This window comes from Pseudomassariella vexata (assembly GCF_002105095.1).
Source record: "Pseudomassariella vexata strain CBS 129021 chromosome Unknown BCR38scaffold_13, whole genome shotgun sequence".
Lineage (NCBI taxonomy): Eukaryota > Fungi > Ascomycota > Sordariomycetes > Amphisphaeriales > Pseudomassariaceae > Pseudomassariella > Pseudomassariella vexata.
The window spans coordinates 669,491-688,018 of record NW_024467968.1 but is presented as its reverse complement, the minus strand read 5'-3'; the positions used below and the strand labels follow the sequence as shown (position 1 = coordinate 688,018).

The 18,528-nt window shown below is 51.1% G+C and overlaps 7 protein-coding genes across 7 annotated transcripts; 3 read left to right on the top strand and 4 right to left on the bottom strand.

The window, feature by feature from the left end:
* Positions 1-894: 894 nt before the first annotated feature.
* BCR38DRAFT_445086 (aldehyde dehydrogenase) lies at positions 895-3,216 on the top strand. Its single transcript, XM_040860984.1, has 2 exons — positions 895-1,276; positions 1,336-3,216. The coding sequence occupies exons 1-2, from the start codon at positions 987-989 to the stop codon at positions 2,714-2,716; spliced, it is 1,671 nt and encodes a 556-aa protein (XP_040712212.1). The 5' UTR covers positions 895-986; the 3' UTR covers positions 2,717-3,216.
* Positions 3,217-3,361: 145 nt separating this feature from the next.
* BCR38DRAFT_477249 (uncharacterized protein) lies at positions 3,362-4,675 on the top strand (the record flags this gene model as incomplete). The annotated part of the gene is made up of 1 exon (XM_040863068.1): positions 3,362-4,675. The coding sequence occupies exon 1, from the start codon at positions 3,380-3,382 to the stop codon at positions 4,673-4,675; it is 1,296 nt and encodes a 431-aa protein (XP_040712211.1). The 5' UTR covers positions 3,362-3,379.
* A 676-nt stretch (positions 4,676-5,351) lies between these two features.
* Positions 5,352-6,546, bottom strand: BCR38DRAFT_375804 (catalase-like domain-containing protein). The gene is made up of 2 exons (XM_040857340.1): positions 6,336-6,546; positions 5,352-6,277 (listed from the first exon to the last, which is right to left on the bottom strand). The coding sequence occupies exons 1-2, from the start codon at positions 6,430-6,432 to the stop codon at positions 5,448-5,450; spliced, it is 927 nt and encodes a 308-aa protein (XP_040712210.1). The 5' UTR covers positions 6,433-6,546; the 3' UTR covers positions 5,352-5,447.
* A 363-nt stretch (positions 6,547-6,909) lies between these two features.
* BCR38DRAFT_445083 (polysaccharide deacetylase) lies at positions 6,910-8,215 on the bottom strand. Its single transcript, XM_040860983.1, has one exon. It carries the CDS (start codon positions 8,163-8,165, stop codon positions 7,110-7,112), a length of 1,056 nt encoding a protein of 351 aa, XP_040712209.1. The 5' UTR covers positions 8,166-8,215; the 3' UTR covers positions 6,910-7,109.
* A 445-nt stretch (positions 8,216-8,660) lies between these two features.
* Positions 8,661-9,438, bottom strand: BCR38DRAFT_445082 (uncharacterized protein). The gene has a single exon (XM_040860982.1). It carries the CDS (start codon positions 9,420-9,422, stop codon positions 9,090-9,092), a length of 333 nt encoding a protein of 110 aa, XP_040712208.1. The 5' UTR covers positions 9,423-9,438; the 3' UTR covers positions 8,661-9,089.
* Positions 9,439-12,019: 2,581 nt separating this feature from the next.
* Positions 12,020-14,362, bottom strand: BCR38DRAFT_412632 (ER-golgi trafficking TRAPP I complex 85 kDa subunit-domain-containing protein; the record flags this gene model as incomplete). Its single annotated transcript, XM_040858722.1, has 1 exon — positions 12,020-14,362. One exon carries the CDS (start codon positions 14,360-14,362, stop codon positions 12,020-12,022), a length of 2,343 nt encoding a protein of 780 aa, XP_040712207.1.
* A 636-nt stretch (positions 14,363-14,998) lies between these two features.
* BCR38DRAFT_445078 (P-loop containing nucleoside triphosphate hydrolase protein) lies at positions 14,999-17,570 on the top strand. Its single transcript, XM_040860981.1, has one exon. It carries the CDS (start codon positions 15,054-15,056, stop codon positions 17,439-17,441), a length of 2,388 nt encoding a protein of 795 aa, XP_040712206.1. The 5' UTR covers positions 14,999-15,053; the 3' UTR covers positions 17,442-17,570.
* Positions 17,571-18,528: the final 958 nt, after the last annotated feature.

The window sequence follows — 18,528 nt, the reverse complement described above, 5'->3', positions numbered from 1 at the left end:
CGGGATCGATAGACAGTATAACTTACTCATAGTAGAGCTAGATAAATACTCTAGGTATGTATTGGATTGTGGGAAAATGGTCTTGTATTGAAAGTGTCATGATCTCTGGAGAGTCCAGAGAGAAGCAAAGCGCGGCCATAAGGGCCTTATATAGTCAGAAATGACTGATGCCTGCCCCACAGCCAGGACTTGTGTGGTTCAATGGGTAGAGGTCATATTGACCCATACTTCGTACGGTTTGCGGCTTTACTTTTCTCCTTTTGACTTGGCAGTCTTGACGGAGTAGCCTTGAAGGTCCAACAGTATGCTCGAGGAATCACTTTAAATAAAATACCATCCTTATTATCTTAACGCTCTTAGTCTAGTAGTTGAGCTACGAATCTGTATGTAAGAGATTATTACTACGACAGAAAAGAGGCGAACCTACTACATAGTATGGATAATGTAGGGGGGCGCGCAACTTATAGTGTGGTGCCCGCAGTTGGAGCTGCCGGCTTGAACATGGCCCAAGGGCGGTATTACCCCGCAATGGGCCTAGCCCCATGGCACAAAGGAAGTTGTCAAACTGTAACGACGTCGGGCGCGACATAGGGAGGAAAGAACAGACCTAAGCAAGCTTACGCTGCATAGCGCCAACCTTAGTCTGCGGGAGGTATGACAGTGAGCTCGCTGATTCAATTTGGCCCTGAGCCTGCAGGCCACGGTAGAAATGGATTCTCATGTTGCGGTCGTTCTCAATCAGTTAACCAATGAACGCCGTTGCCATTTCTGTGACGCACAGCGTCGACTTAACCCCTCAACAGAAACTGATCTAGTACGAAAATGGTAGTTCTAACCGCTATCTGCACCGATTTCAGCAACACCCCACCATCCAAAGTCATGGGCAACGACGACCCCTCAACCCCGTACAATTCCCAACGTCATACACCTAAGCGGCATGGAGTCGGTTCCGTTCATTCTACGCGTCGGGCTACTGCGATAAAGCAATGGCAAGACATCCGTTGCTCCGCCTGCCGCGGCTCTATCCAAGTACCCGGCTTTCACCATCCCTTTTCACTTCACCTTCGTCTGCGCGCTACTTTCTGCCCTCTACCCAAATTCGCTCAAATTTGTTCATCCGCAAACACAAGCATACCAAGATTTTCAACATGGCTGATCTCAAGGTTGATCTCACGGCGCCGAACGGCAAGAAGTTCACATTGCCTACCGGTCTCTTCATCAATAATGAGTTCGTTAAGTCGAGCTCCGGCGACAAGATCACGAGCATCAACCCCACGTAAGCTACATCATACCCCGAAAAGGGTCGGTGCCATACTCATCAGGATGGCCTTCTAGAAATGAGGAAAATATCTGTGAAGTCGAAGCAGCTTCGGTTGATGATGTCGATAAAGCTGTCAAAGCAGCCCGTACCGCACTCAACCACGAGTCGTGGCGTGATTTGTCCGGAACCGATAAGGGTGCCTTGATGAATAAGCTAGCCGACTTAGTTGAGGCCAACAAGGAGATTCTGGCCACAATTGAGACGTGGGACAATGGAAAGCCGTACTCGGTCGCCCTACACGGCGATGTTGCCGAGGTCGTCGGCACTCTCCGATATTATGCTGGCTGGGCCGACAAGATATTCGGCCAAACTATTCCCAGTACTCCGCTGAAGTTTGCGTACACGCTCAAGCAACCCATCGGAGTATGCGCGCAGATTATCCCGTGGAACTACCCGCTGGCCATGGCAGCATGGAAGCTTGGCCCCGCTCTGGCTGGTGGAAACACTGTCGTCATGAAGCCCGCTGAGCAGACACCGTTGTCCATCTTGTACCTGGCAACCTTGATCAAAGAGGCGGGCTTTCCTCCCGGTGTCATCAACATTCTGAACGGTTACGGAAGGGAGGCTGGGCATGCTCTGGCCAGCCATCTCGACATTGACAAAGTTGCCTTTACCGGTTCGACCGCCACCGGAAAGATGATCATGAAGACGGCGAGTGTCAACATGAAGAACATCACCCTCGAGACGGGTGGTAAATCTCCTCTATTGGTGTTCGCCGATGCCGACCTCGAGCAGGCCGCGAAATGGGCCCACGGAGGTATCATGGGCAACTCGGGTCAAATCTGCACTGCGAACTCTCGTCTTTTAGTCCACGAGAGCGTGAAAGACAAGTTTGTTGGAATCTTCACGGATGTCATCAAATCCACCAACGTCGTTGGCGATCCCTTTGATGAAGCTACGTTCCAGGGTCCCCAGATCACCAAGGCGCAATACGACAAGATTCTGGGCTATGTCGAAACAGCCAAGTCCGAGGGTGCTACACTAACGTGTGGTGGAGTTCCTTTCAAGGGCGTCAGCGGCGGCAAGGGCTACTTCATTGAGCCTACCGTCTTCACAGGCGTGACTTCCTCCATGAAGATTTACCGCGAAGAAATTTTCGGACCATTCGTCGCTATCGCATCGTTCAAGACAGAGGAGGAGGCCATCGCCATGGCGAATGACACGGTCTACGGCCTGGGTTCCTCCATATTTACCCAGAACATGGAGGTGGGCCACCGAGTGGCTTCCAAAATACACGCCGGCATGGTCTGGATCAACTCGTCCAATGACTCGGATTTCCGAATTCCGTTTGGTGGGGTGAAACAGAGCGGAATTGGTCGGGAATTGGGTGAGGCCGGTCTGGCTGCATATACCCAGGAGAAGGCCATTCATGTAAATCTGGGGAACAGGTTGTAGAATGGGAAGGCGAGATATGAGAACATTGTGTATTGGTAGCGTGGTGGCTCTATGAAAACTGTATTGCAATGGACTAACAATGGAGCTCTAGCAGCATCCAAGGCGAACGTGGAATGATGTTTAGTTTTTGGTCCAATGGAGTTTGCAAGCATGTTTTACGTCAGCTGTAATAGTGCTGGTCGCAGAAAGAGGGTCTCATAGAACGGCGATGCTTTGCTGTCCGAACGAGGCAATCTCAACCCTCCTAGTCTACAAAGCAATCGATAACTGAAGAATCGTAACCGGAACCGTGTGATCAAAGCATGCCGAGACAAGATACTTTGACGTTGGCACTCAATTTAGGTGTTAGCATTGTTCTCGCCAGCTAGTTTTATCACAAAGACAGCCTTTGAGCTGTGGTATATGTTGTGACTTTGTTGCAGCATAAGACAATAGCATTGAACAGTGCTTAGCCGGAAATAGAAAACGGGAAATCACATTTTAAATAGTGAGCAGAGAAGCAAGCCCACTTTTATATTCTCATATCACCTAATGTCTGCGATCTACTTCGGAATATCAATATCGAGAGGATTCCAAACGACTTGTACAAAACCTCCGTATTCTACCACAAGCCAGCTTTCTAAATTGTCTCAACTAACTTTACCTACCGAAACCAAAAGCACAATGCCTTGCACTTTCTTCTCGACCCACGCCACAGCGACCTCGACTTCCACCCCAAACCTCTCGGCCCAAGCTCCTGTCTTCAATTCTAGCACCAACAACCACAAGAACCAGGTCTTCTGTTGCCAAGCCATCTTTCACTATCACACCTGTAACTGCCGCAGTCCCCGTCCAATCTTCTTCTGCAGCCTGCCCAACTGCCGCCACTCCACGCCCGACTTAGTAATCTCCTCCCTCCCCTTCGCCTGCAACAGCCAGCAAGTCTCCCGCCGCAGATGGCAACACACTAATAAATCCCTGAAATGCCGGACCGAGGTGTGTTCGGCCGTCGATCCGGCTAGCGAGGCATTTTTCCGAGAGGAGGACACTGCGCAAAGATTGGATGAGGGGAGTGAGCTGCTTTGCTTGAAGGGACAAAAGGGGTTGGATGCGGAGAGTTTAGGGCGAGTGGTCCCACCACACGTCGCGGAAGGAACCGGTGGTTGGAGAGAGGAGGTGGTTATTAGGTATGAGAGTTATGTGGTTAAGCAGGTGGGAGTTATTGGAGATAAGAAAGGGAGGTCTGCGTTTTCTTCTGATGCTACTATTGCTTCTGGCACTTCATCTCCAGGTTTGCAGGGAAGTAGCGCGCTTGCTGATGAGGAGGCAATGCCTGCTTTTCGGACGGAGCTCGAGGAAAAGGAGAAGAAAGGGGGGGTTGACATATTGGAGATGGAGAAACGCACGTCGAAGATTCACACGCCTTTTAACAGTTTGCAGAATGATTCTTCCGAGGACCCTGTGGGAGAAGGGCAAGTCGCAGGGTTTCCAGCTCCCTTGGAGCCTTTTCACAGAAGGTTTTTGGAAGAAGAGTATGATGATTGTTATTTTGACACCTACGAACCCTTTACCGTCTACGAGAACGATAACGACGACGACGTTGATTTCGACTGTTACAATGACCTCATCGATAGTAGTAGCGGCGATGACGATGCAGAATATGATGGCCTAGTGGACGGTGACTTGTTCATCAACGCTCTCAATGACGATGATGATAGCGATTCTCAGAATACTTGCAAGATCCTCGTCAACTCTAAGGATGGGAATGAGATCTTCCAGCCTGCTCAGGAGGCCCAGTCCGCCAACACTACGCCCTTTGTAAATGATAATGGAGAAGTTTCTGACAGCGATTCCTTGGGTGGTGAATCTTGCATGCCCAAACCCAGATCTGAAGACATTATTTCAGATTTGCGGGCTGCAGAGAGAAAACCAGCTCGGCCCAAGAACCGGGGTTGGCTGAGCTATCTTCGTGGCTATTAGGTACAGCCCATCCTGGTGGAAACAGGGGCCTGTATTACTTTGGGAACATTCAAGGTGAATAAGTCTAGATGCACGATGTAAATATGGCATAGCATAGCGTATAGAAAATAGACCTTAGTTTGTTATGACAGCAAGTGTTTGTGTGAAGAATAAAATCGATTCTGTGAATTCTAGCTAGTATATGTACGACACTTTTGTAGCGTGATTGGTCTTCTGTGGAGCTTCTCTGTAATGTCGGCAATAACAAGCTCACCCTTCTCTCAAGGCAATGCCGGCAATAAGCTCAGATGTCCCCAAAAGAAAGTAAAATACTCCAAGTTCCCCGTGACTCAAGCACGCTTCTCAGAATCGGGTTGGGCTGGGCTGGGCTGGGCTGGATTTCCCAAAGTCCTCCAACAACAAGCTCGATGCTCCATGTTCTACGTATGCCTGCAGAAGTGCTCTCAAGCCTGGCTTCGGCACTCCCAGTTCGCTCCATCAGGTCCCTGCATCGGTCAATCCGCCAACGAAGTCACCTCCAACGTGCTCTTGCAGATGGAGGTTTGTGATACGGGATAGCCGTGAATGCAATTCAGGAGATATCATTATGCTATAATTCCAAGTGCAATGGGGAATTTCCCTTTTTCAGCATAGAATATAGGTCTCAAGGTCTCAAAACGATCAATTATGAACTTGACATGGATCTCAATAAAGGCACGAATACCGGCATCATTCAGCATAACCAAAACACGCATTCTCTGGATATACAGGCCTGCACCGCGTATTATACCTTTCAATCCGCTCTTCTCTCCTTACCGCTGATAAGGTAGACACCAGCGCGTACCTGCAGCAGCGGATCTGCGGATGCCTCAATGCCCTCGACCCTGGGGATCGGGTCAAAGATGATGGTCTTCTGCTGCGCTGCGTTGTCATTCGCCACGCTCTCGAGCTTAATAGTTCCCAATTCCACAATCTTGCGCTCCTCCGGCCACTTCACGGTGTTGTCATCTGTCACGTCGCCCTCTTCTGCCACTTGAGCTGTCAATTTGAACAAGATTGGACCCTGCTTCAGCGTCTCGGGGACTCCCTGAAAGAGAAAGTTCGGGGCTTTGTCCTTGAGCGTGGCCTCGTCAAGGTAATCCTCACCTGCCTCGGGAACGAAGCGGTACCGAACGAATGTCTCTTTGCCGTCGGCGGCGATGAACTTGAACGCGTTGACGGCGAAGTACTTCTCCTTGCCGAAGCTCGATGGAATTGGCTTGGGAGCCTGGACGAATGCGAGCGCTTTTGGGTGTGCTCCCAGGTAGTCACTAATGGTGCCGTTCTTGAGAGCATTGAAGAAGTCCAGGGCCTCTTCCCCTGTCGTTCCTGGGAAGCCGTCTACCGAGTGAGCAATGATATCGGTGTGGACTCGACGAGGACTCTCTGCGAGCATAAATCGCACTGCGAAGCCGCGCGGGTTGCCATTAGGATCTGTATCTGGTATCTCCGGAATGCCTGTCGAGTTGGAAAACCGGGCAATGGCCGGCGTCGACGGGTTGTTAAAGTGAGGAGCAGTTGAGAGAGACTTGGCATCCTCGGTGGGAGTGAATGTCCCTTTCAGCAAGACACCCTTTGCGTGAGCTGACCGTGGCATTAGCTCCAGTCTACCACTCCAGAGCTATGCACTCAAAGTACTTACCCGGTCGGAATCCAGGGTGAGGCCCAAATATCTCATGGAGCGTATTGACCAGGCCATTGCTGGTCTCAACTACTTTTGCATCACTTGGGAGGGGCATATTCGCAGAAGTAGAGGGTCAGAGATTACGAAGCTGGTATCCGAGCGATCAAGGTACGAGGCGAAACAGCGCGTATTTGTCTTGTATTGGCATCACCTTGAAGGCCGTCTCGACCAAACCCCCTCGGGCCATGGCACGGCATGCTATCTGCTTGGGTACTGAGTAATGTGCGAGACGTCATTGGGCAAAGGTTAGCCTCTATATCGGCTGTTGTGTATGTTGCTGACTGAGTGCATCAAGTCTATCCTAAGGAATCAGACTTGGCGTAGAAGAGCCACACAAGAACTGCCCCGCCACAGACTGCCCTGTCCGGCGGACGAGACATCGCGAAGGATCGAAATATTGCAACAGCGGGGTAGCTCGGATGTGGTTTGTTCGGAGAGACTGTCGCAGTGTGCCAGGATAGAGAAATGGTATGTAAGCGGTAGACATATCATCCAGTCAGGACCATCTTATTACGACGCTGACAAGATGACATGGGAGACTCCCGTTTTAGCGACCCATTATCGTGGCCTGGAGAAGGGGGCCAATGGGCATGATCATTATTACCAGCAAGAATACTTTGGCGCATCATTATTAGCACAAAAGAATTCGTGTTCAAGCTATCACACTTCGCTTCTGAAGCACCCCCCTACGTATGCATGGCGCCGCCTCCGAAGCTCTGGCTCCATCTCGTGTTACGGCAGTGGGGGCGCGTTCGGGTCCATCATACACTGATCCACGCGCATCAGTTGCTTCCCTGTAGCCTTCGCTATCTGGATAAATTGCTTCAGATAGCCGACTGTGGAAGGATAGAGGTAGTGCATCACCACAAGACTTCCGCCTTTCGAAACATCTCTTTTGAAAGCATCCAGCTGCTTTTCGGGGGTTTTCGACTCTGCCCACATCCAATCCTCGACATCGACACTCCACTGCACAATGTATGGATTATCGATGACGGCTGCAAGCCTTTGTCGCATGCGAGCACCCTCGGTTCCAAAAGGAGGCCTGAAGTACGGCGTGTGCATCCCGTTGAACGTGTCAGAAACTGCTCGGATCATGTTGTTGTACTCCCAGTCGATCGATGCTTCGTCCTCTAGCCCTTCGAGCGGCGGATGAGTATAGCTGTGCATAGCAATCTGGTGGCCGTGGGCAGCCATCTCTTGATATACACTGCTCAAGTTCGTCGAGGGGTCTTGCAGCGGAGCGCCAACAGTGAAGAAGGTGACGGTGATATTTTCTTCTTTGACCGTCTGCATCACTTGTTGGGCGAACTGGGGGTCCCCATCATCGATGGCAAAAGCGAACGAGTTGGGCCGCTTGCACGCGAACACGAAATTCCCCGACGGCAACTTCGACGCCACCGTCCAGCCCTTGGGAACTTGGGAAACAATTTCGATTGTCGAAAAAACGGTTGGGGTCGTACTGTAGAATCCCTTCAGCGCGAAGCCGATGGCGCGCGTGTGGTTGATGTTGAAGTGGTTCATGGGGATGTAAATATCGGACTCGTTCCCATATCGAGCGGCTTCGAGCGAGTCCCAGGTCTCTGGCCACGGCTGGGCGTCGTTGTCACATTTGACGTTATGCTGCTGCAGTGCGATGCTAAACTTGTTGCTTCCGGAGTAGGCGATGTGCAGATAGGCGTCCAGGTACGGTCTCATATCTTTACAAGTCTCGGCGAATGTTGTGGCCCACTGGAGATCCGAATCGTTTGTTTTCAGTGTCATTTTTTTGCTTTTGTATGTCACCGTCATTCCGTCGTCCGCACCATGCCATTGATTGAGTGCGTTCTCATCTGCGCTCCCGAACTTGTCAATAACGAAGTTCGTTGCTTTGCTCGGCGGCGCTGCGGCAGTTGCTGTCGGTTCAGTCGGTTCCACGGGAGCAGGGGCAACATATTCTGTAACAGTGTTGCCGCAGTACATGGCCATCGGACCCAGCGTCACTGGCTTCTTCAAGTTTGTCAGGTACACCTCGTTGAACTTGGTCAAGTCGATGCCCGAGAACTGGGACAATGGGATGTTGTACAGCTTCTCTGTGCCGTCGAAGGTCCACCCGAGCTTCTTGGTAGTCAGGCTTGAGGCGGTTTCGTTGTCACCGCCACAGGCACCCTTGGTCGAGGCGAGTTGGACATCAAATTGATATCCTTCCGGTGCTGCGATTCGAAGAGCGATGCCGCCATACTGTTTGGCGTCGATGCAGCCGAGTTGGGAGTAGAAGTACGAATCCGTGTTCTGCGGGGTGAGGGTGACTTTGTTGTCCTTGACGACAATGGACTTCATTGTGCCGTCATCACTGCTTGCTTGAAGCAGGGCGTTATAGTACAGGAATGTGAGGCGAGATTGAGACTCCCAGTCGTCAATTACCAGCTGGCCGCAAGCCTCTTCGCTGGCTGGGTTTGGGGTTTGGACGGCCGGGACAGCTGGCACGTCACGTCGATCCCATTTTCCAGTACCATCAGCTTCGGCTTCTTCTCCCGGTGGCCAGGTAAATGTAGGCCATGGGTACGGCGTGATCGTACTGGTACGACGCGTCGTCGTGTAGTACGGCGGCCATCCCGGGTACCACGTACTCGATATCGTCTTTGTCACAACGATGGTGGTTATCGTCGGACCTGGAATTGTCGAAGTGATCGTACTGCTAGGTGGAACTATCACTTGTTATCCACTGACTCGCCATCATTGACTGTCTGAACGCTTACCTGGGGTGCTGCATTGGAGTATAATATTGTCCATCTGCCAAACCTTGTCGGTGCCTGTCAATCCAGCCGAGAAGCCGTAGAAAATAATCCCGACGACGGCATCCAGATTGGCATCCGTCCAGACACTCAACGGCACCGAGACGGTCTGGGTCTGGCCAGTGAGCCCGTCGACAGTAAAGTAGGAGCTGGTGTATTCGGTGGTGTTCGCCTCGCAATTGGCCTGCGTCTGCAGCTCAAGAGACACCGAGGCGGCCTCGGGCCCCTTGATCGTGAAGGTCAGGGCGTCGTATCCCTGGCCTGTAGCTGCCATGCAAGTAAACTGCTCGAAGAAATACGAGGTGTCGGTGCTGTTGGGTGTGAAGGTGAGAACGCCGTTTGCGACGTCGGTTTGTGACATCGTGCCATCGTCTGATCGTCACTTAGCACACAGGCACTCAGGTGCAAGACTTCAAGATGGCATTGTGACTCACCGCTTGTTATCCCTGCCAACGTATTCACCCCAAGGGACCAGTTGCTGAAGTCGTCGATAACCAATGGGGATGAGCATGCTTGAGGGCTCTGTCTCTTGGCCGTCACCGCAATGGCGGCGCCGCCGAAGAGAGCGATGATACCGAGAACTTGACTGGAGAGCATGTTGGCTGCTGGTGACAATGGCTTGAGTCTGGCTTAGCAGTTAGCCAAAATGATCCTGCTATATAAACAATATGGTGAAAACTATCTCAAGGCATTGCCGGTTTACCTGTCAATCTAGACCTGGCTGGCCAGGGTAAAGTCATATTGCTACCCCACACTGAAGATATTTCAACCCTTTGGATGAACATCGTAAACTTGATCGATGTGGTTCCTGGCATGTTTCTCCACACAATGTTGTCTGGACTGGTCCACGGTTGCTTCCAGAAAATAGGCTGGGTACGGAACTGCCATTCCGGAATCTAAGGTTACCCTGCCATGCTAAGTACTGTTCAGCTTTCCACAATGTGATTTACGACCTGTCTTTAATACTAGCCAGCATGCCATTCTCGGGGACGTTTGGTTTTGGCTCTATGATCTTTCTCTCTCTCACGCCTCAGCCGGTTCGATGATACTATCCACCATAGCTAGTGTTGCTTCGAAGGAAAAGGAGGAACACAGATCAATCAGGGTTGATCTCACACTTGATGCCTGGCTTTTTTAGGAGTCACCTAAGAAGCCACAGTGTCTTAACCAGGCCCTGCAGCATCGAAACCAAGACCTACCAAGCGAAAGCCACCAGGATCACTGCCGCCGATACCGTGGTTGCATGCTATGGTCAGGGTGTGTAAGGAATCATCTCTTGAGGTCTCATTGGGGCAATAATCGGATATTTCGGTCATCATACTGTAAATCAACCGCGCCAGTCCGAGGGGGTCACGTATTTCTCATCCGCAACATATTTGTTTGGTTGTGTTGCATGCAGGTTCTTCACTCATGTATTATCCCGCATCATCAGCCGTCTTGGCAAAATAGCCGAAAGTGAGAAAGATGCTTGGTTCCTGAATATCTACTATATTAACAACCGCCACCGGAGTGGCGTCATCTTTTGGGGAACCTGGATACCATACACGTATGTCTAGTGGCTGTCGATTCATAGAGGCTATCAAGTATCAACATGGATTTCAAGGTAAAGAGTCAGTCATGCAAACAGGTGGTAATGGTGCATGTCAACCAAGGCCGGCTACTGACAGCTTCTATAAATCAATTCCTGCCAGCAGATTTATTCCAATAGGGTTGTATACTAACTCATGTCACATTTCCTACCCGCAGCAGTCTTATATGCGTAAATGGCAGTGCTATGTGCAGTGTGCTATCGAGTGCAACGTTCCCCATATTCTTGGCTTCATTGCTCCATTTATCACGCAACTTCTTGCCTAGGGTACACAATTCGCTTTCGAAGCTGGAGAGTTTGCAACCACACCTTTCCATGATGAAATTTCAATGCCGTGAAGTCGCGACGGGAGTTCTGAGATCGACTTGGATGGGTGATTTAGGTCATCATGGCGACTGAATCGTAGATGGACCCTCAGAGGTACCACAATCTGCCCATTGAACACTCCGATAATTATCCTGCCTGTGCTTTTCGCGCAGCTACCCATGTTGAATTCTCTAATTTTGGGCTTTTGACATGGATAACGGGATAGAGTTCATGCTTTCTGGGTTCAAATAGGGGCTAGAATGTATTAGATAACATGGCAAATATTTTTCTCTAACTTCGAGAGACCACAACATACTAACGGCGCCATATAGTTTGGTGTTACCTAGACTGAACCTCAGGGGTCATGGTACGTTGCATCTAGGACAGCAGGTAGCAGCACATCCAACATCGTTGCCTTTATTATGAGTTTATATGTGACTGCTTTCGTAGCTTCCAGTGCAACAGCAGCTATATACGATCACAGAACATGCCGAGATGTTTGGGTCATGGCTTCACCTACATGGTTGACAGTTCTTAGGATATCAACAATCGAATACTACGCTCGCACATGAAATCAACCCTGAAGCCGCAATAGCAAGACCCCACATGCCATTACACATGCACTTACCAAATCAAGTTTTATATATTTTTACTATGGCAGGATAGGTCTAAAGTCGAGCACCCGTCGTGCTCCGTAGGTAAAATATACAATGGTTAGTCCTGGATCCTATTACATTATACTAATCGGAACTACGTCGCGACATGAGATTCGGCTAGCTGGCTCAATGCCGTGGGAAGCTCCAAGCAGCGAAGAACAACACGATGATTAAAGTCCATGGTCACATCCCAAATGCACATCGAGTCGACTCTCTGAGCCACTCTAGTTAATTCCTCTGCCTACTCTAGTCATTTGAAATACGCCTTCCAAGCAAAAACGTATGTCATGATTTCTCACCCCCGATCCTCACTGAAACGTATTACCCAAAGTCATCCTTCGGCCGCCCAGGATCTATCTCCTCGCCCTCCCCACTAACCTGACTCCTTAACGGCGCTGCCTCGAGATTAGCCGTGGTAGCTCCCGGAAGACCCGCGATGCTAATCCTCCGACCTCTCGTGGTCAGTTCCTCGCTTTCCTCGTCTACCTCAGACTCGGAATCATCCTCTGAACGGTCCGTACCATCATCGGCTGCGTCCAACTGGTGGTTCAGCTGCGTCCCAATGCCCAGAATAAAGGCACCCGCGTGCGAAAAACTATCGATGCCGTGCTCCGCCGGCAGTTCGCTGTACATATTCCGCGCCTCGTTCAAACACCGCTGCGCTTGTATGTACTTCTGTTGTGTCAGCCAAGTCTCGGCCCCAAGTATGCTCCACATGGCCGACTTGCGTCTTCGGCTTCCCCAACACTGCGATCCCATGCCCGTCTTAGACGCATAGCAGACCGCAACGCGCTCCTTGATGAGGGCATCGCCTACGGGGCCCATAACCTTGCTCTCGAGCAGGCGGATACCCCACCTTGCGGCGTCGTCGATGCTGGATCCGCCGCGCAGGCGGAGGAGCTCGAGGCCGATGGCGAGACAGCGCAGAGCGCCGTAAGGAGCAGTACAGCGGGTTATGTAGGAGTAGAACGCGGCCTCGAACATGGCATCGAGCGTCTCCATGCGAGTTTTGGATGAGATGTTCTGAGGCATGATGAGCAGGCTAATGGCGGCCATCTCGTTGGTGGCAGCATGGTATCTCCACGCCTTGTCGTTGTTGAAGTCGGATCTGAGGAGATCGTAGGTCGAGTATGCTAACTTCCAGTCTCGAAGCATGAACGCATAGTCTGCCAATTTCCGCATGATAGCTTCCGGTGTGTCTGCACGATAGAAGCCCAGAGAATCATAGTTGCCCCCAGAGCTCAAGGCAGTTCCCGAGGATTTAGTGGTGCTGCCGAATCCCCACTTCCGAGTCAAACCCAGGAACCTCCCCGATAAGCCTCGCCTCCTTGAGGCAACTTGGTCGTTCCATACTGATACATGGCGCTCCATCGTGGGTATTATAGATTGAGTCACCATTTCCCTGATGAATGTACGTATCGCGGTGGCGTCGGTTTCAAATATGTACCGAGTCGGGTCTTCGAAGGCTTCCTGGCTCTCACTTCTCCGGATGGAAGCCAGCTCTTCTGATGCCGACATCCATTCACTTCTGGGAAGTGGTATGCTATCATCGTCCGTTGCTGCACTCTGTGTGCCACGTATTCGTAGTAAATGACAGTGGAGGCCGAGATTGCGCTTCATCTGTTCAAATAACGACATGGACTTTGTGATGTCATCCTGTTCTTCATCGTGGACCAAAACGTAATATCTCAAATACTCAGAGTCAACCCAATTTGGTAGTCTCTTGTCTCCAGTGCTTGATTCGTTATACAGTCGCCGCAGCGTCTCAATGGGCGCAAGGCATCGCGAGCTGATTGCAATGATGCATGCTACCGGATGAGCAAATGTTTCATGTGGTGTGATCGGTAGTCCCGAAAGCAGCCTCCGTAGATACAAGGCGTAATATGGTGATGGTGTGTCAACGCCCGGTCCTTGCTGCGGAGACAACCCATCAGCAGTAGTGCCGAAGAAGGACTCCTCAGCATACGTCAGATGGCGATCTACGACAGCCTCAACATCTGCCAGGTTGCCTCCTCGTTTGGAAGCCCCTCGCGCGGCATCCCCCTTCTCTGAGGTGCCGTTTGCGTGGGCTGGCTGTGGCGTTGTCTTGATTCCACCTGTGGCCGGTTCGGGGTTTTCTACATTCTCACCGAACCGTACAAAGTGTACCGAGTAGTCCTCATATGTGCGACTAGAACCGTTGCTGTCCCTGACTATGACCTTGCCCTGTACACGCTCGCCGAACGGGCGTAGAAGCTCCCAGAGCCCAAGCTCAAATCCCTTGTCCTTCAATAGCACTTCGGTATCATCTGAGCTGTATACTGCGATGTGGGGTACGAAGGCCCTGAGAACGAGGTTGAGGGGATCGCCTGGGACATCACCGGCACCTTCGACGAGAGCAAGAGCATTATTCGAGTTTGCGCCGAAGACCGAACCTGATGCAATTCGCGACCCAGGGCGGGCTATGGGAGATTGGGACCGGGAGCCTGGTGGGCTGAAAGTCGACGCATATAAGGAGGCAGCAGACGGATGTGATCGTCGATACGGGAGGGTAGCTTCGGAATGTGCAAGTGGTGTGCCGCCACTCGGCGACGACATTCGATTCTTCTGGATTTTCATATTGGAGGCCGCCATGGGGGGTGCAGGCAGGGGTTCGGTGGGCGCGTCATGGTCGAAGGACTGCATGAAGACGGGTTGACTATCTGGTCTCTATGTGCTGTGTTTTTTTGGCCTCCAGCTCGCCGTCGTCTGGTGGTTGAAGCCAGAACAAAGACGTTAGATCTGGCGGGATTGGTGACGTGGCTTGTGCGTGCCTCAGCTCAACAGAATGAAGGTGTCGGTCGGCGCAGAAGTTTGTTGGTGAGAGAAGTAGGATTGAAAGATCGGTTCGAAGAAGTAATTCACACAACTGCGGTAACCCAATCGTCACCAGTCGTTGGATCTGGGAAATTGGAATTCGTCCGATGTCATATCGATAGCTGCCCGGAATGACGGCCGTGCTGATATCCGAGGCCGCACGTGGGGGCGGTCTCACCCATAATCCAACCAGGGTCAGATTTGGGGTTAGGGTTGAGGCCATACTGAAGAACTTGACTGAAGCTTGAGGGTTAACATGAAGAGAACGTCGCATTGAGTGCATTCGTTCGTAACATATCGACCCCTTTCTTTCCTGGCATAATGATGTGTCATTATGAAATCTCATATGTCTGGTAACTGCTGGAGAGACAGCATGAGACTTGCTGGTTCCTAGGCTGCCCCACCCTGTCTCAATCCTTGTCCCAAACTGCCTGACCGCCAAAAAGTTATCTGATTCTGCCACTTACTCAATACATCTCTCTTCAACCCGCCAAACGACCGCCGCCAAACGACCGTAGCCATGGCCGACGATGGCATGCTCCTCAATTTTGAAATCGGTGAGGCGCCGATAAAACCTCAAGTTAAGTTTACAGGTGGTCGCTGGAGGGACCGAAAGCACGCTGAGCGCAGCGCAAGGAAGAATCGCGAAAACCCGTGGGACGGTGCCAACGGAACCCCACTTGCGAATGGTCGCCCCAGTGGTAACAGCGACGAGACGGATCGCGTTGGCAATGAGAGGCCCACGAAGCGTCAGAGAATTGCTGCCGAAGCCAGGGGAGAGGAATCAAATACAAACAAACCCAACACCAGTGCACCAAAATTGCTGGCGTATATGACGGGCAAGCTGCCTCCAGGTAGCATCAGCGTGGCGCCAAGGAATGGAAATCAGACAGCAAGGTCAGGCCCAGTAACGTCGAGGTTATTCACATCAAATCCGACGCCGAAAACCGTCTTCGAAGAGCCTGTCGTAGAAGCCGAGCCAACACAGCCGTCCAATGCCCCGCTCTCGGAGGAGGCAGAAAACTTCCGCGCTCTGGGTTTGTCGGGGCGCATTGCGCAACATCTGTCCAGCAAGCTTGAGATGAAGGCACCGACATCAATTCAGAAGAACGCGATTCCAAAATTGGTCGAAGGCGACAGCGATGCGTTCCTCCAGGCTCAGACCGGTTCTGGAAAGACCTTGGCATATCTCCTTCCCATAGTGCAGCGAATTATGGCACTCAGTCACAATGAGGACGGAACAAGTACCGGTATCAAGATCCATCGAAACTCAGGCTTGTTTGCTATGATTCTCGCCCCAACGAGAGAACTCTGCAAGCAGATTGCCGTGGTGTTGGAAAAGCTCCTACGCTGTGCACCATGGATCGTCAGTACAACAGTCATTGGTGGTGAAAGCAAAAAATCAGAGAAAGCCCGCCTACGGAAAGGCGTCAACATTCTGATTGCAACTCCGGGTCGTCTGACGGATCACTTGGACCACACGCAAGTCCTCGATGTTGGCACCGTCCGATGGCTGGTCCTCGATGAAGGTGATCGACTGATGGAGATGGGATTTGAAGACGACCTCAAGACCATTATTGGCAAAATCAGGAAAGAAGGTTTGAAGACGCAAAACGATGAAGGCGTCAAACTCGACGCGTTACCACAAAGACGAATTACTGTACTCTGTTCTGCAACCATGAAGTACATCGACAAGCTCGGCGAAGAAATCTCTCTCAAGGATGCCCTCGAAATTAAAGCCACGAGCGGTGATGCTGGAAATGACGCAGAAGCTCTTGGGGCCGATTCTGTCTTCCAAGCTCCATCTCAGCTCAAGCAGACCTACATCGTAACCGCACCGAAGTTGCGGTTGGTAACCTTGCTTGCACTCCTCAAATCCACTTTCGCACGTAAGGGCTCGGTGATGAAAGCCATTGTCTTTATATCATGTGCCGACTCCGCCGACTTCCATTTCAACCTGCTTCGATCTGCTCCTGCTTCAGCTGCTTCGACCGATGACCGAACTTCCAACACTGTCGCAAATGCAGCGTACATAACATCACCGGCGAATCAAACAATCACGCTCTTCAAACTGCATGGATCACTCGCTCAGCCTGTCCGGACGTCAACTCTCAACGCATTTACTACAGCCACAGACCCAGCTGTTCTTATCACGACTGACATCTCCTCCCGTGGTCTTGATGTCCCCGCCGTAGATCTTGTGATCGAGTACGATCCCGCCTTCAGCGTTGATGACCATACTCATCGTATCGGTCGAACAGCCCGTGCCGGTCGTCCTGGAAAGGCTGTACTCTTCCTGCAACCAGGATGTGAAGAGGGATACGTTCCCTATCTGAAGACAAACATGTCCGGCCAATCTGCAGACACCGTAATTCAAAAGGGTTTCATTACCCCTATCACAATACCCAAGTCATCCACGAAGGAAACCGAAGCTCCAATTCTTGAAAGTGAAAAGTCGTCCATGAAGCGTGCTGAGGCGCTGCAACTGCACCTTGAGCAACGCCTTCTGGAATCAGACAAGACGGGCAGCAAGCTTCTGGACGAGGCACGTCTAGCCTTCCGTTCTCATATTCGTGCGTATGCAACACATGTCAAGGACGAGCGTGAATTTTTCAACATGGAAGAATTGCAGTTGGGACACATGGCCAAGAGCTTTGGCTTGCGGGAGGCGCCCAGTAACATCGGTGGTGGTCCATCAAGGAGGGCACACAAGGGCGGACAGCAGCAGCAGAGGGGTGGTTCGGCGCCGAAGAGGGCGAGTCGAGGAGGCGGCGGCGCCGATGACATCCCGAGCAGTATGGCAATTGATAAGGATGACCTTGGTGCAGCGGACGAGGATGCGGCTAGGAGGATGAAGATGAAACTCAAGGAGGTGATGGGCGCGGCTTCGGAGTTTAATATTGGGTAGTCTGGATTGAGGGATATACAAAACATAGTTTTTCCATATGCGAAAGCGCGATCGGAAACAAGGTTGAAGTCGTACATATTCGGAGAGTAGGACTGTAGCCATACGATGAAGATAGACGCCCCTCCGAACTGTAACAGTGTCTTAAGTACCAGAGTGAAAAGCAGTAGCTACTTCCCCGGCTCTATGCGTAGCTCTGTGAGGTTACGAATCATTCAGTCGCAGACTCGATACAATCCTTGTTCTTGCACTGATGTCCGCCCTCACAAGCGCTTCGACCACAGGGGCGAAGGCGTTGAGAAAGTTAGGTCCAATGTCTTTCTTGATGCAGTCGATGAGCCGAATGACCTCATCGAAAGATATGGGATGTTCTATGCAGATATTCTGCGTAGATGTCTTCGATATCGAAATCCAATCCATCGTAGGTGTACTTCACCAATGTGTATTGCAGGATGCCGTAGTGCGTATCGAATGATACTCCTTACCCCACAAGCAGATGCCAGTTGCCGCGGATTATCATGATACGGGGATGTCTATGTGTTGGAGGTTCTTCATCTGACGCAAGACATCGTACAAGAATTTATTGGCGAGAGCTGCAAAGTCAACTTTGATGTTGGAAACTGGTTCGAACGCCGACGCCATGTATTGGATGATTTGCTTGAAAGTGGTGTTAGATCCTGCCGCTATTGCAGCAGGGGGAAGAGAGGCCAGCTGTAATGGAATTTGGAGAACATAATGATAATGAAAAGGTCTGATGTTTGATAGCTCTTCTCTACACATAAGTAGGTCATTTTTGAGGTGAAATTTTAACGGCTTCGAAAGGCGTTTTATGTGGAAATGGTTCCCTGTTCTTGGTGTGGCATGACATCAAACAGTAATCTTCAGCCCTCACAGCCCTACCGGCTGAGACTAAGAGTTGTCAAAGAGGATTATTTCACTTTGATCCTGATTTCTTACACATGATACGTAAAACCTAGACTGAGATGTCTTCACTGGCACATCAACGCGGCCATTAGCGGGTATGCGATGCTAATCCAGCCTCGAAGCGGTACCGATGCCCGTCTCACAGCTTACGGACCTAGTAACACTA

Bases quoted from the DNA above. Each gene is read 5' to 3' on its own strand.
- BCR38DRAFT_375804 (XM_040857340.1), bottom strand. From the start codon at position 6,432: ATGCCCCTCCCAAGTGATGCAAAAGTAGTTGAGACCAGCAATGGCCTG. The intron at 6,278-6,335 runs GTAAGTACTTTG...TGCCACGGTCAG, and splicing joins TCACCCTGGATTCCGACCGG to CTCACGCAAAGGGTGTCTTG.
- BCR38DRAFT_445078 (XM_040860981.1), top strand. From the start codon at position 15,054: ATGGCCGACGATGGCATGCTCCTCAATTTTGAAATCGGTGAGGCGCCG.
- BCR38DRAFT_445082 (XM_040860982.1), bottom strand. From the start codon at position 9,422: ATGGCAGCTACAGGCCAGGGATACGACGCCCTGACCTTCACGATCAAG.
- BCR38DRAFT_445083 (XM_040860983.1), bottom strand. From the start codon at position 8,165: ATGACGGTGACATACAAAAGCAAAAAAATGACACTGAAAACAAACGAT.
- BCR38DRAFT_445086 (XM_040860984.1), top strand. From the start codon at position 987: ATGGCAAGACATCCGTTGCTCCGCCTGCCGCGGCTCTATCCAAGTACC. The intron at 1,277-1,335 runs GTAAGCTACATC...ATGGCCTTCTAG, and splicing joins ATCACGAGCATCAACCCCAC to AAATGAGGAAAATATCTGTG.